This window comes from Triticum dicoccoides, chromosome 5B (assembly GCF_002162155.2).
Source record: "Triticum dicoccoides isolate Atlit2015 ecotype Zavitan chromosome 5B, WEW_v2.0, whole genome shotgun sequence".
Taxonomy (NCBI): Eukaryota; Viridiplantae; Streptophyta; class Magnoliopsida; order Poales; family Poaceae; genus Triticum; species Triticum dicoccoides.
The window spans coordinates 483197856-483213025 of record NC_041389.1 but is presented as its reverse complement, the minus strand read 5'-3'; the positions used below and the strand labels follow the sequence as shown (position 1 = coordinate 483213025).

The window sequence follows — 15170 nt, the reverse complement described above, 5'->3', positions numbered from 1 at the left end:
CTCACTGCGTGCGCGAGGTGTTCCTGCGCCGTGACTCCCATCCCCATCGGTGGGCCCACCCGCCACTCTCCCAGTCCACGGCGCACGCACCCATCCCATCCCCTCCACGACTCCACGAGCAAAACCGGCCCCACGCACCACGTTTCGTTCGGGGAAACTAATTATTTTCCCGTCGGTTCAAAAACCCGACCGCGACTCGCGAGCGGATCCGGGTCGGGGAGAGCAGCCAGCACCCAGCAGGACCTGCGAAGCCGCCGTGCGAGCGAGCGAATCCCGAATCCCGAATCCCGATCGATCGCGGCGCGGCGGCGGCGGGACCGACCGGAGACCGCTGACACCATGCCGGACAAGGCGGTGGACGACGCCATGGAGTCCGCGGTGGGGGCCCACTTCAGCGGCCTCCGCCTCGAGGCGCTGCGCCTCCCCGCCCCCTCCGGGCCCTCCTCCCCCTCCTCCTCCACCTCCGCCGCCGCCGCCGCGGCCCTCGCCAACGGGCTCGCCCACGCCCACGCCGACGTCGCCTCCCCCTCCTCACTCAGGCAGCCCTTCGTCATCGGTATTTTTCTCCAGCGCCCTGCTCCCCACTGGCCAGTCGCTCAGTGTGGCGTGGTTCTGAAGCTCTGGCTGATACTAACTGTTCGCGTGGTCTCTCTAGGGGTTTCGGGCGGGACGGCCTCGGGGAAGACCACGGTGTGCGACATGATCATCCAGCAGCTGCACGACCATCGCGTCGTGCTCGTCAACCAGGTCTGCTTACTAACTGTCGCTACTCTTCTGCGATTGGAAATGCTTTGCGTTACGAGCCTGCTAGGGATCGTGCAGCAGAATCATGCTTTTTAGTTTGTATATGTCGTGTCCAAGTGATGCAGTTTATCAAATTCGAAGGCCCGTCGTGCTACCATAGTCATTACTTAACCTGGGAACTCAACAATGAGTGTACAAGAACCTAATGGTTGGCTGTTGTTCGCACCTTCAGAACTGAACAATGAAGTCGCAGTAAAGCTAGTCGCACACAATCCTACAGCAAATTTCAAAGGCAGACCAATTTCATTTCCCGGACATGCCTGATTTTCAGTATGGCCTTTAATTTTGTAGGATTCATTTTACCGTGGCTTAACTGCTGAAGAATCTGCAAGTGCTCAGGACTACAACTTCGATCATCCTGGTATTTCACTTTTCATGTTGATTGGAACTATGCTACCTTTGTTAGTGATCAGAGAAGCTGTCTATTGTTTCGTGGAATGTGAAGCAGATGTTTTTTTTACAGACGCATTTGATACGGAGCAACTTCTTGAATGCATGGGGCAACTAAAACGTGCATTGCCTGTAAATGTTCCTATATATGACTTCAAAAATCACCGAAGGTGCTCAGAAAGGTTCCGGAAGGTTGGTAGTAATCAGTTATGCCTTATGAACTTGTTGGCATGAAGAAGTTTCCCGTGTTTACAATGTTGAGTCCAGTTCATTGGACTTCTCAATAACTCTTTCTGAGAATTATTTTGCTATAACTTTGAGTGAAGCCTTTTTTCTATCTGTACAACTATATGACCATCTGGTATTTTCTATGGTAGAGTGCAAGCCTATGCTTTCTATGTGAGACATTGGAAAATAATACTGGTTTGAGAATGAAAATCTATTGCATAATGCGTGGAACATTTTTGCAGCCTGATATAATTTACAACCTTGCAATGTATTCTGTTAGTCACTGAAGTTTTGTTTTTACCCTTTTATGATCAACTCATAGACATTTGTATGAACAGGCAAACTACTTCCAAAACTCCACTATTCTGACTTGTGAACTTATGCAGTCTGTATTCTTAATAATTTTGAAGTAAACTTTATTAAGCTGTGATAAAGAATACAATTCCTTGAAGTAGTACACCGAATATCTTGATATATATTTATTTCAGGTTGTAAGTTTTAGAATGATTATATTTCAGTATTATGTTTGCTGGCTTCTATCAGTACCTGGAAACGTCAACCGAGATGGTTATTAGTTGGAAGTACTGGACAAGTAGGAAAACTGGTCTAATCATGAACCTTTTCGCCAACTAAATGACTTGTCAAATTTCATTTTGCAAGGTCAATGCATCAGATGTCATTATTTTGGAGGGCATTTTAGTCTTCCATGATCAAAGGGTTCGCAATCTGATGGACATGAAAATTTTTGTGGACACAGGTCTGTGTTATGTGTACAGTGCACTTATACGCATTTGACTTGTTCTCTATAATTTTCATGCTGGTAGCTAAAATTTTGTTCACTTTCTTGCATCCATGGTGTATCCAAACAGATGCAGATATTAGGCTTGCCCGGCGAATAAGGCGTGATACAGTTGAAAGAGGTAGAGATGTTAGCTCGGTGCTCGATCAGGTAGGTTAACTATTGTAGATTTTCTGCTGTTGTTTTAGATTTTATCCTTGTGATTTGCAAGAAGATTCTGTCTATTTGTTTCTTGATATGTGAAGGCCTGTGGTGTAATATGCAATTCTTTTGGCATCTCAGTATGGGAGGTTTGTGAAGCCAGCATTTGATGATTTTGTTCTGCCTTCAAAGAAATATGCTGATGTGATCATACCACGCGGAGGTGATAACCATGTTGCAATTGACCTGATCGTTCAACATATTCGTACAAAGCTTGGTATGCATGACTTGTGCAAAGTCTTCCGAAACGTCTTTGTAGTTCAATCAACTTTCCAGGTAAAGTTAATCATCTTCATTGATTAAGCATTATACTGTTTCTCATTGTATTTTGAAGTTGCCTTTATGATGAATTTGTCAGATCCGAGGAATGCATACTCTGATTCGTGATAGGGATATCACTACACCTGACTTTGTCTTTTACTCAGATCGATTAATACGTTTGGTACATCTCTTGTTTCCATAGCCTTTATCTTATTGTCAACTTTATGCTGAGTTAATTGCACTGAGTTTTATATTGATTTAACTGGTCTCCTGTTTGTTTGAATAATGTCATGTTAGGTAGTTGAGCATGGTTTGGGCCATTTGCCATTTACAGAAAAGCAGATTATTACTCCAACAGGTAGTTTGCAAATGGCATTGTGTATCTTTTTTCACTTAGTTTGCAAAAGGTAGTTTTGCATTTCAAGTACTGTTTTGTCGAGAAGTTTTTCACTTTGATTGATTTCCTAGAATAATTTTTGTTTGATCAACTAGAAGAATTTATACCTATGGAATTTTATTGCTAAAATAGTTTACACCATAAGTTCTGAAATGTTGTAAAGACAAACATTTCCACTTCAACAATAATAGGAAGTAAAATAGAATCGATGCGCTGACTAATGTTGGGCTAGATGCTAGTATCTTATTTCCCCTTGAATTACATTTTTTTATTAATATCTTTGATATTACACAATACTAGGTACAAATTGAAAATTGTTGATATGGAGAGTTTATGCCCCACTAGGATTATTTTTGATTTGTAGCTGTGATGTTATGCAGTAGTAGGTAGAAACTGAAGCTTGTTAATATGAAGAGTCTATTCCCTTAAGAGTTAGTTTTTCTTTATAGCTTTGATGTTACACAGTATTAGATGGAAAATGAAGCTCGTTGACATGGGCTCATGCTTACTATTTCTACCATTAATGAGCCTTGGAGTTTGTCACCTAACTTTATATGCCGATCAATTAGTACTCCTTGAAAGCAGCAATTTGTTTTGTGCTGCGAACATTTGAATTTGGATGCTCTGATTTAATATGCTTGAAAAAATGTTGTCTTCTGGAAACCTGGAGCTCTGGCCATTTTCATATATTTATATGTTTTCAGTTGTTTTCTGTAATGCTAGGTGCACACATGCTTGTATTTATTTATCTGTGCCAAACATTTTATGTGATGCTCTACTTGTTTGTCCAGGATCTGTTTATACGGGAGTTGATTTCTGCAAGAAGCTCTGCGGAGTGTCTATTGTCCGAAGGTAAACACTGAAAATAGTTATTATCAACCCAACACAACAGCACTCACCATTGACAGAAGTATTTTTTTGAACGTCGGGCATGCAGACTGCATTTAGTAATAACTATGTTTGAACAGAAGTTCATTTTATTAGAGATGCTAGTAATACTTTTAGTACGAAGTTGTACTAAGCTTGAGACACTTATTTTGAGACGGAGGGAGTACTGGAAAAGATAATTTATTATGAGTATATATTCTGTTCTGTCCTGGCACTAACCTTTTGTTTTCTCTGTGCCATTGTCTTAGCAAGTTGTAAGATAGTTTTATAGTTCCAGAGTCCAGACTACAATTTTGAACCCATGTCCCATTTAATCCTGAATCTTATTTCAACATCATGAACCGATGTCTATAAATACCAAATAGTTGCAGTTTACTCTTTGCACACTAGCCATGTTACATATGTTCTTTTCTCACCCATTCTGTTAATATATATTGAGACAACAACACTACTGTAAACAAATTCATTGTCACTGCAGTGGTGAAAGTATGGAGAATGCTTTGCGTGCTTGCTGTAAAGGAATAAAAATTGGCAAAATTTTGATACATCGTGTTGGAGATAATGGACAGCAAGTAAGCACTAAGATCTTGTGATTAATGACTTGCTAATAAATTTGTAAAATGGTTAAGTTTCTATGGTGTCAAATCTCAATAACTATAATACACTTTCTGCATCTAGCTCATATACCACAAACTGCCAATGGACATAGATGAACGGCATGTTCTGCTTTTGGATCCGGTGCTTGGCACAGGTCAGTTTTGCTTGCCTCTAGTCCTGTTCATTTATTTGTTGGCGCTAAAGTGATTTAGGTTGTGTTAGTAAAAGTTTCCCTTGGCACACCCTGTAACTGTACTCCGTATTTCTTATCGAAAGCAATGCTTTGTATGATAATATATATGAGTGCTTTTTTATTCGATGCAGTTTATACGTATGGCGTGCATTCACAGAAACGTATCTGGATGTTATGAGATATCCTGATAACAATCTCACCCAGTGATAATTTTTCCTTTACTAATGCATAAATTGAAGATTTAATAAACTTTTTCATTGTTGGTTTACCTGTTGGGAAATGCCTTGGATTTGGTAAATTTGATGTAAAATATATTTAACCGTGCGCCCGATAAACAGCTGAAGTTTGGTGCTACATTGTTTGCTTTGGAATATATATATGCTTCTACTCGTATATAATACTAGATGATTATTGTTCTTTAGGTCCACAAATCTGTAATCCGTTTGTCCATCTGCAGTTGAATTGATATTGGACAAGTTATCACCCGATTTGTTCGTGACTGAAATGTTCTACTTCTGCCTTTTTTTCCCCAGGGAACTCAGCAAATCAAGCTATAGATCTTCTTCGAAGGAAAGGCGTTGCTGAGGAGAGGATCATATTCCTCACTCTCATCTCGGTAAACCTCTTAGCATACTGAATCAGTTTACTCCTTGTCTCTTTTTCTTGTCACTCCAGCCTGTTTTTTCGACTCCTTGTAGGCACCCGAAGGGATTCAATGCGTGTGTACGCGATTTCCGAAGTTGAAGCTTGTGACGTCAGAGATAGATACCGGGCTGAGCGAGGAATTCAGAGTCATCCCAGGTTTGGGAGAGTATGGTGATCGCTACTTTGGCACAGACAACTGATGGCGGCTCGTACTGCTATCGATGCCTGTGCAAAAGCTGACTTCATCGCTGGAGACTGGAGAGGGATGGATGATGGTACAATCGGCGGTAGCATCAATTGGACTGAGGATACATGCCAGGGAAACAGATGTTGAATCAGAAGATACAGCATGAATTTTTTTAGACTCCAGAGTTAGATATCTGTTCTTAGCCATCGCTGGAGCTAGTAGTAGTCTGGCCTTAGCCCTGAGTGGAGGTAGTAGAATGATTGCGAGCTCGTTTCGTTTGAATATCTCCGTTCCCGTGCTGCTTCAGCTGAGGCAACACATGATTGAGCCTTAAATGTCCAAGTGCCCATCACTAGCTGTTTCGCTGCTATTGTGTAAAATTATGTCAAACCTATTTGCATGGTAGTAATCAAACGTTATTACAAGTCTTCATGAAATTCTAGAGACCGAGTCTATCAGATGAACGGAAAATAGGAGGAACATAGCAGTTGAATGGAGACATCAAGCCGAGAAATTCGCAGGGGTACGCAGGTGCGGGGGCACGCATCTGCCCAGCCATGCCCGGCCGCACGATTGCTTGGCGATCCACACAGAGTCGTTAGATTCCGCACCTGAGCGCACCAGGTTTAAAGTGTTACTTCCTGTAGTTGGGCCGGAGAACTTCTGAAGTAAAAATATTAGAAAAATAGCTGGTGATATGTACGGGGCTGCGTACTGGCCAGTTGGCTACCTAGTGGCTCCGCTAGGATTGACTTCGGCCTCCGAAGCTAAATTCGGAACCATCTTGCGACCGAGAACGTACAGTGTGCCTTAGTATGTTCTTTAACTCATGTCCTCGGCGCCAGATCTAAGAAATGGCACATGAGTTTGTTAGCGATGATCCTACGAGCACACTACTACCATTTATAGTTAGCAAACGATACGCATGGTAATTACATAATTACGGTCTCTCTGATCTATGCGTAGCGTAGAGTGGACCGACGGCAGATAAGTAACCTCGCCGTACTTCCGTAACGGCGCCCGACCAATTTTCTAGCCTCTGTTTTGGGCATGCGAGATTTCCTGGCCTTCCTCCTGGGGGCGGCCATCCCCACCGCCTGCGTTGTGCTGCTGCTTCCATCTCCTGCGCCCGGCGGCGACGTGGTACCGTCGTCCTGGCGTGCGCCGGCTCCTTCGCCGGGAGACGACGGGCTTGCTCGGGTGCTGATGAGCGCGGCCATGGAGGGGCACAACACAGGGGCGGAGCCAGAGCTAATCTTACCTGATGCACCACTTAACCATTGCAAAAAAAATCTAGCAACCGATGCGTTAAATAAAGGTGTGTTTCATAGCTTGTAACACGGATTACCAAACATAATAGAAGTCGATTTATAAAAGGTTAAAAAAATCCAACTGTCACACTGCTCAATATAATGTTAAAATAAACGACAAAATTTCTTGAAAAGGATGTCTTGCATTCTCAAATTCCAAAACACATTATCAGACACCAAGGCTCAATAACCTACAATAACAAAACTAGAATTACAGTTTCAAGTACTACCTCTATTTTTATAAGACGTTTTAGACATTCAGACACTATTCAAAATAGTAGAAAGCAAGCTGTCTGAAACGTCTTATAAAAACAAACGGAGGGAGTAGAACATAATAAAATGCCTAAGAAAGTGTTTTCTTCTTACCAGATCTTTCAGATTTTGGATGATAATGTTCTATCAATTTTATCTTGCCCGGGTCATTCAATCTGCTAGCAACAATTTCCTTGATTTAATACATACAAAAATATGTAGGACAAACAACACAAATAAGGGGTAAATTCGACTCAATAGATGACCTTAATCTAGACAAAAAAATAATCAAAAACACATTGATATATTGCTAAGAGAGAAGAAGAGAAAATTACGACGCCACCGGTGCCGGCTGCCGCTGTTGTGCGGACGTTCGGATCGACGAGGAAGACAGTAACGGATCAGTGCTACTGCTGCGCGCTGCTTCGGATCGTCACTTCGTCAGGACTCAGGAATAGATCAATTCCAAATTTTAAATCGAACCCTATCGAAAGAGTAGCTACAGTAGAAGTACCTACTCTGCTCTTGCCTCTTGTAGTCTTGGTTCGATCGCCGCCGCCGCTGCACAGGTTCTCAATCCCTGGATCGACCGATCGCCGCCGGCCGCTGCACACGTCGCCGAATCGCTGTGTGTGGCGGTACGCCTTTTTTCTCGGATTGATTGTTTTGTTCGCTACACGGGAAGCCACATAGATCGTTGACTAGTTGCTTTTTTCTTTTTTGAGGGAATCGTTGACTAGTTGCTAGATGGATTCGTGCGTGATGGGCTGCTGGAAGCGGACCAAAGGAGGCATGGCGCGCCTGGTATTATGGGCCCTGTAGCACTCTTTCCGGCCTACCCTGTTGCCCTGGGCCCAAAACCTGATATTTAGTACGTAAAAACAAATCGGACCCTATAGCCTGTGCTACAGGGTTGGCCCATTGGGCTCCGCCCCTGGCACAACACCATCCTCATGACCTTCGGCAACAAGGCATGGGCAGCGCCCGGCTCACTGCTGGACCTCTTCCTGGAGAGCTTCCGCGAGGGCGACAAGACGGAGCCCCTGCTCAGTCGTCACCTCGTCATCGTCGCCGTGGTGTTTCGACGGTGCACCCGCTCGACATCGGCGGCGGTGTCAACTTCACGGCGGAGGAGTACATGAGCAAGGACTACGTGGAGATGATGTGGGCCAGGAACAAGTTCCAGACCCGCGTCCTGGAGCTCGGCTACTCCTTCGTCTTCACGGTGAGTGGTGCAAGTGCAACACACATTATGCGTGCATGCAACATCCATGTCCCCAAATCTTTCTGACATGTTGCACGATGCATGTCCTACCATGCTGCAAATGTATCTTTTTGATCTCTGGATGTCTTTCGTCGATCGATCGACCAGGATGTGGATATCGTGTGGTTCCGGAACCGCTGCTGCGGGTGCCCGTGGGCGCCGACGTCGCCGTCTCGTGCGACCAGTTCTACGGCGACGACCCCTACGACGTGTGGAAGAACGCCAACGGCGGGTTCCTGTACGCGAGGCCGGCCGCCTTCTTCAAGGGGTGATACGAGGCGAGGACAGCGCACCCAGGCCAGCACGACCAGTACGTGTTTGACAAGATGAGGCACGGGCTGTCGCTGCGGCACGGCGTGGCGCTGCACTTCATCGACTTCTGCCAGCACAAGAAGGACTTCTGGCAGCTCTACACCTTCCACGGCAGCTGCCTCAAGGGGCTGCACATGAAGCTGGGCCTGCTCCGGAGTCTCCTGGATGAATGGAAGCAGTTCAAGATTGCCGGGCACGCGGCAGGGCGAGAGCGCTAACAGTACCGTCTCAGAATGAGCATAAACGATCGATGTAGTAGTAACATTTTGTATGCCAAGGTGCTAGACTAGATCAGCGATGTGGTTTGATGTGATCTTCGGCTTTTCCGCAGCTACTCCTCCCCTACGAAATACTGCAGTTCCGATTCCTTCAGGTTCATGTTTCTCATCCCTGATTCCATATCAACCTCATCTCCTCCCTTGCTTTTCCCCTTCACTGAGCCGCCGGATTCCATCGAGGCGGAAACTGCTATTAGTCGCCGTTCTGCATCTCCTCCGCGCTCACACAGCAGCGATACAACAGAACATGGGGGCCTGAACGCATGTGGAGAGGTGCGATGAAGTGGAAACTGATATTAGGGATGTCAACCGGGTCCCGTTTAATCCCGTTTAAAGTCCACTTATGATATGATAGTTCCAAAAAAAAAATTTTGTTTGAGGAAAATGAACTATCAAGCTAGCAAAAACTAACTAAACGGGATTACGGACGCCATTTATTTACCACTTACATCCCTACTGATACTGGCGCCCAACCGTAGCAAGACCGAAACTCAACGCCGACAATACTCGTCGGCGGAGTACAGAAACCCTAGTCGCCTAGGGTGGACGTGGCTGCCTGGGTGCATACGACGTAGCAAGTTGTGCATCTTCCTGTCCTTCAACCTACAAGATCCATAGGCCGGCTGCAAGTCTGGCAAGCTGCCTATTCTGTTAAAATGGAGAATAATTGTCTGTGAGTGAACCCGACGCTGTCCGGAAGCAATATAATAACAGACAGCACGAAACCAGTGGGCTTGCGTTACCAGCGATGCTAACAAATAACAACTCACAGTTCTTTTGAGTGTCAGTACCACTCATACAACGAGTATAAAAACGTGCAGCAAATACACACAACGACATGCTTCCATTAGTTCAGCAACTTGGACATGTATATATGTAGACATTAATTGATTTTGCTCAAAACACAAAAAACTTACTACAGCGATGAGACTTAGAGAAGATGCGTTAAATTGATTGCTCTATGGTAACTCTTCCATCCAGCAAGGAGTGTATATGAAAGACTCCTTTATAAATGGCTGGATACCAATCGATGTGCCATAACATTTGGGAAATATGTTTCCCAACTCTTGGACCTTCGAGCTATCTAAATGGTATGCCAGCCCTCTTTGCAATCCGACACACAGGAAGACAACCTCTTTGAAAGGATGGAATCCAAGTATACCAGTATAACAAGGAAACTCGTCATCAGCCATGCTTTTTGGGTCAATAAGATTATCACTTTCAGAATCCCAGTCAAATTTCTGCGGCGCTATTGCTTCATCTTTAGCATCCTCACCATAGCCTTCATAATAGTTAACATCCTGTAAGGTCCAGGGTCTGCTGCTTTCGTCAGTGTCAACGTGAAGGGAAATGTTATGCCTCAACACCCATTCCAACTGCCCACACGATTCATCAAGGATCCATACCCGGACCGGGTTATCCACAGGTGCACAATAAACCCCCTTCTCTGACTTACCTATATAAAGCATATCTTGCCCAAATAGAGTGCTTCTCCCTTTCGGTGGTTTAATTACTTGATACTTGTTGTTTGACAATGATATCCTGCAAGAATGAAATCATTGAGAAACACTAGTAACAAATCATATAACTGGATAAAATTTCCATTGATATGTAGTTAAACAATAAAAAAATATGATATTTCATGAGTGAGCAGTTACCTCATAACAAAGTGGCTTGGCAAATGGACGTAAAGTGATCCTCGCCAGTAGACAGCACGGTTCTGATAATATTGCCGAGCCAATCGCATGTCCGCAATTGTCCCAGCAGCCTCCCCTTCCCGAACAAAACGCCTCTCCTCCCATTGTTTTGTCCTTGATGAGAACACGTGTAGCATGCATAATGATGCTGGCCATTCTAATTCCTCTACAGCGGGATCCAATTTGACATCACGGTCTAACTTGGGAGAAATGGGGATTACCAGCACCTCATAGTGCGGAGATATGGATGGGTCAAATACAAGGTGCTCTCCTTCGAAAGACTCCAGCCCCAGAGATGGGCACGGTGGCAACTCCGCCCACTGTCTTGTAGCGGGGTTAACCACGTAGCCATCAAGCAAAAGAAGGCCATTGCAATGGTCCTTGACGACAGATATGGAAGGTAAGTAGTTGAGGTTGCCAGACACCGAGGGGCCTGTCGATGGGCGAGAGAAGAATTCTGACAACAATAAGTCGTTGAAATTGATGATTATACCGCCTACCCTGCGTGGAAGGAGGTCAGCTAGAAGTAGGCGGCGAGCATCGATGATGGTGCACCAGGCTTTGCAGACGCAGCGGGATATGGCAAGGTCACGTGGTGCAAGACGGCCTAGGACGTCTGCAAGCATGTCTTGAGGTAGCAAGACCTCCTGGTTTTCCATCTTCTCTGCTATCTTATCAATTATGAACCTTCCTCTCGGCAAAGCCCAGCTGCCGTTACCTGCATCCCGAAAGAAACAAAATGAGCAATGCCTTCTGAATCAGAGGCAGCTATATGAACTAGATAGATGGAGTTGTGCTTGAACAGACCCATAATTGCTGTAAATAACCTGCTATAAAGTGCAAAACATAATATGGGTAACAAGGATGCAGTACAACAAAGCCTATAAACCGAGAGCGGCGTTTTGGCTCCTAGGTGCATATGCACCCATTGTCGAAATACACATTTCAAAAAGTTGAAAAATTCGGAACAAAAAACCCACGTTTATATCCGGACATTTTATGTGCGTTCACAAGGTTTCGGTGAAAAACGACGTTTTTTATGGCTTGTGTAAAAAAAATAAAGAAATGCCTCGTGAATAGTTAGAATGAAGCATCAGAAATTGTCTTTTTTACACAAGCCACAAAAAACGTCGTTTTTCACTGAAACCTTGTGCACGCACATAAAATGTCCAGATATACACGCAGGATTTTTGTTTTGAATTTTTCAACTTTTCGAAATGTGTATTTTGACAATGGGTGCATATGCACCTAGGAGCCAAAGGCAATTACCGCTATAAACCACACTAAAGAAGTCATGTTTTAGTGTTGTCAATTCCGTATTTTTGCACACTCAATGAAACTCAACAAGAAGAAAATTTCCAGCGGTTCAAATTTGCACAGTGGCTCCACTTGATTGGATCATAAGTTTGTCCCTTTTTCTTTTTAATTTGCTCTGATTTATCTTGAGAACTTGTCAATCTGTAGAGCCAACAACAGCCAATCTTAACATGTGGCGTGGCCGGGAATGAAACATGTCCCAGGCTGAATTATTAGGTATAACAAAAATAAATCAGGCAAAAGAGTGATGCAAAATTACAAGTTAGTGCCTAGCGAACAGAATGATGTTCATCCTAGTTCCTAAGTCCTAACCTATCTTGTCATGCAGCGGCAGCGAGCATTTTATTTGAAGGCAAAAAATGTTTTCATTTTGATGAAATGTGCTAGGATGATCTCTGAATTCGTACCGATGAATAGCATCGACCTTGACGACTACATATCCGAAATAGCGCCCAGCGTACGTACACGAGATGAGATCTGATCTGCGAAGAGAAGATTACCGATCGAGGCAGCGGCGGCGGCGAGCTCTTACGGCTCGTCGGGTTTAGGGCCCCCAGTCCCGGCAGGAGAACTTGGTGGCCGGCGGAGGAGCGGAGTAGGCCGGCCACGGGGGAGGGGCAGCCGGAGCGCCGTCTGACTGAGGCCGGCCGGAGGGAGGCGGCGAGAGAGTTTGGGTGCGAAGCGGCGCATAGGTTTTCTCAGTCTCCGCCGCTTGTTTTCCGCTATATATACTCTCTCCATCCGAAAATACCTGTGGAATGTATCTAGACGTATTTTAGTTCTAAGATACATCTTTTTTTTTATTTCTCCGACAAGTATTTTTGAACGAAAAAAGTATGTACGAAGGCGGTGAACCAAAATCATCTCAGCTATCCAACACTATTCATCTGGTCTGATCTTATGGCTTAAATTGTTTCAATGTTCCAACGTGCCAGGCTTGTTTTACGTGACTGAGGTCTATCGAGGGTGTCCACTGCACGTTTAGCCTAAAACCGCATGCCATAGTTCCACGATCAAAACATACACGAAAGTTTGGCGTTCAAAAAGAAGGACGTGTAGACAAAGGAATACATCAAACGACCGGCTCCTCCGGCGTGGGACTGGCCGCCGTCGGCGTGCCTTCTGTGTTCGGGCTGGTCGGCGTCGGTGTGGCTTCTGTGCTCAGCGTCGGTGTGGCTTCATCACTCGGGCCGGGCGTCAGCGTTGTGGTCGAAGGCATCTGGTTCAAGATGAGGCTGTGCTCCGCCAAGTACCACGCCTTGATCTGCTCGTCCATCGTCGACATGTCCGCCCCCATCAAGAACGTCAGGACGGTGTTCCTCTTTTTCGTGCCGACGTTGGTCCAGAGTAGGTCGAGCTTCACGTCCTGCTTGGTCATTAACGCCGACCATCACACGTCGGATTTCTTCTCCCTCTTTGCGGCGTTGTTCTTGGCATTGGTGATGCACTGCTCGATCGATGATTGCAGCCGCTCGGCAACCGGCGCCGCGTCCGTCGCCGTCTTGGCTCTTTTGTTGCCATCAGCGCGCCCATCCGCCGCCCCCAGGGCGGGCCCGTCCGGCTTGTAGGTCTCCTTGGCCTTGGCGAGGGTGAGCCGGACATCCCTCCACTTCTCGCATGACTCGATCCGGGAGAACACATGAAGGAACTTGAACTCTTGGTCGTTGTTGTCCTGGCGGTACATGTTGAACATCTGAACCATCTGTGCAGTAAAAGAACAAGTGTCGGCAACGTACACGGTGACAGAAGTTAGTCGGCGGCTGGACATACCTGACCCTCGACGTTGGCACTGCTTTCCTGGCGAGCCGCGATCTCCTCGACGATCCCATGCCATTTGTTGCAGGCCGCCTGGATGATTGCCCAATGGTTCGACATGGCCTTTTCGCCGCGCCGCATGTGGATGGCAACGAAGTAGGGGTCGACTAACTTGCGCTCATAGAACGCCGACTTGATCCGTCTCCAGTACGTGTCGGCGTTCTGGTTAGCGCCGGTGATTGGGTCGATGCTGACGGTCTTCCATGCTTCAGCGAGGCACTCGTCTTCTTTGGACGTCCACTTGATGCATGGCTCTCCTGGCCTGGCATTCGACCCCCGCTTCCTCTTTTTCCCTTTACTCATCGGCGCCGGCTCCAGCTCCTCCTCCACTTCCTCCTCCCCCTGCTCCTCGGCATCGTCGAGCTAGTCGTCCATGTCTACGGTGGTGTCCATTTTGTCGTCTTGCGCATGGAACCAGGGGTAGGAGGCGGCGGCGGCCGAGCCGCTCGTGATGATCTTGTCCATGTCAGCGTCGGTCGCGTCGGGGTTGCCAAACTGTGGCGCGGAGGCTTGTGAGAATGGTAGGGCATCCCGGCGCAGAGGAGGCGTCGGCGAGGCTGAGTACGCCGGTGACGAGTAGTTGTACTGGTTGTCGAGGCCGGCAAACGCGGGCGAGGGAGTGCGCTGGTCGGGGTTCAGACCGGAGGGTGAGGCACGTGGCGGCGCGCCATGTGGGAAGGTGATGTTGGGGTTGAATCCACCATGCGCGTCGCTGTCGGAGTAGTCAGGTGAGGGTGCGTACCCCATGGCGGCAACGGCGGCGAGAAGTTAGCCGGCGACGCGACACTCTGTTGGCTCCACGTAGCTTGCGGGTAGGGGCCAGGCGGATTCATCATCCCAGCACGAGACGCCTCTACCTGCTCCGCCGCCACCGCCGACGCGGCCACGTCCCTGGCCTTCTTGGCGTTGAGCCTGTTCTAACGGTCGGTGGTGACAGCCTCCCGGCGCTGAACCTCCGCCCTCCACTCGGCGTTGGACACGCTCGGTGGTTTCACCATCGGCGCCCTTGGCTTCCTCTGTTTCGGCTGGGCGGAATCGACAACGGCAGTGGAGCGAGGGGCCGAATACTTCTTCGATAGCATGGCGGCCGGATGGTGGGGAGTGGGAGGAGAATGGCGGGAGTGGCAGGGCAGAAGGGGGGAAACAATGAGGAATAGAAGGAAAGAGGGGAAACGGCGGGAAAAGGCCTATCCGTCGCCGACAGAGCGGGCCCACGTGCCTTTTCACTTCGGCCGGCGCCTGGGGCGCCCCCGGGGGGCTGAGTTCGGCTCGGGTTCGTCGGCTGTTATTTCGGCCCAAACCGGTGATAAACAAGGACTTAGTGACGCGACTGGG

The 15170-nt window shown here is 46.9% G+C and overlaps 2 protein-coding genes, 1 long non-coding RNA gene and 1 pseudogene across 3 annotated transcripts; 2 read left to right on the top strand and 2 right to left on the bottom strand.

Moving 5' to 3' along the window:
- The first annotated feature begins 192 nt into the window (after nucleotides 1–192).
- Nucleotides 193–6015, top strand: LOC119310993 (uridine kinase-like protein 1, chloroplastic). Its single transcript, XM_037586621.1, has 14 exons — nucleotides 193–556; nucleotides 656–747; nucleotides 1096–1165; nucleotides 1268–1386; nucleotides 2083–2179; nucleotides 2292–2371; nucleotides 2504–2698; nucleotides 2781–2864; nucleotides 2981–3041; nucleotides 3872–3932; nucleotides 4447–4540; nucleotides 4647–4719; nucleotides 5292–5374; nucleotides 5457–6015. The coding sequence occupies exons 1-14, from the start codon at nucleotides 340–342 to the stop codon at nucleotides 5601–5603; spliced, it is 1473 nt and encodes a 490-aa protein (XP_037442518.1). The 5' UTR covers nucleotides 193–339; the 3' UTR covers nucleotides 5604–6015.
- An 82-nt stretch (nucleotides 6016–6097) lies between these two features.
- Nucleotides 6098–6718, bottom strand: LOC119310996. Its single transcript, XR_005150839.1, has 3 exons — nucleotides 6527–6718; nucleotides 6321–6437; nucleotides 6098–6201 (listed from the first exon to the last, which is right to left on the bottom strand). It is a non-coding gene; the product is annotated as an uncharacterized LOC119310996 (long non-coding RNA).
- A 1226-nt stretch (nucleotides 6719–7944) lies between these two features.
- On the top strand, nucleotides 7945–8946 carry LOC119309813 (annotated as a pseudogene).
- Nucleotides 8947–9844: 898 nt separating this feature from the next.
- Nucleotides 9845–13398, bottom strand: LOC119309812. The gene is made up of 3 exons (XM_037585726.1): nucleotides 13140–13398; nucleotides 10665–11421; nucleotides 9845–10548 (listed from the first exon to the last, which is right to left on the bottom strand). The coding sequence occupies exons 1-3, from the start codon at nucleotides 13396–13398 to the stop codon at nucleotides 9966–9968; spliced, it is 1599 nt and encodes a 532-aa protein (XP_037441623.1). The 3' UTR covers nucleotides 9845–9965.
- Nucleotides 13399–15170: the final 1772 nt, after the last annotated feature.

Excerpts from the sequence above, each read along its gene's own strand:
- LOC119309812 (XM_037585726.1), bottom strand. The coding sequence starts at position 13,398 with ATGACCAAGCAGGACGTGAAGCTCGACCTACTCTGGACCAACGTCGGC. Across the intron at positions 11,422-13,139 it reads GACCAGCCCGAACACAGAAG|GTAACGGCAGCTGGGCTTTG; the intron begins GCACGCCGACGG and ends TTCGGGATGCAG. Across the intron at positions 10,549-10,664 it reads CCAAGCCACTTTGTTATGAG|GATATCATTGTCAAACAACA; the intron begins GTAACTGCTCAC and ends TCATTCTTGCAG.
- LOC119310993 (XM_037586621.1), top strand. The coding sequence starts at position 340 with ATGCCGGACAAGGCGGTGGACGACGCCATGGAGTCCGCGGTGGGGGCC. Across the intron at positions 1,166-1,267 it reads CTACAACTTCGATCATCCTG|ACGCATTTGATACGGAGCAA; the intron begins GTATTTCACTTT and ends TTTTTTTTACAG. Across the intron at positions 1,387-2,082 it reads GCTCAGAAAGGTTCCGGAAG|GTCAATGCATCAGATGTCAT; the intron begins GTTGGTAGTAAT and ends TCATTTTGCAAG.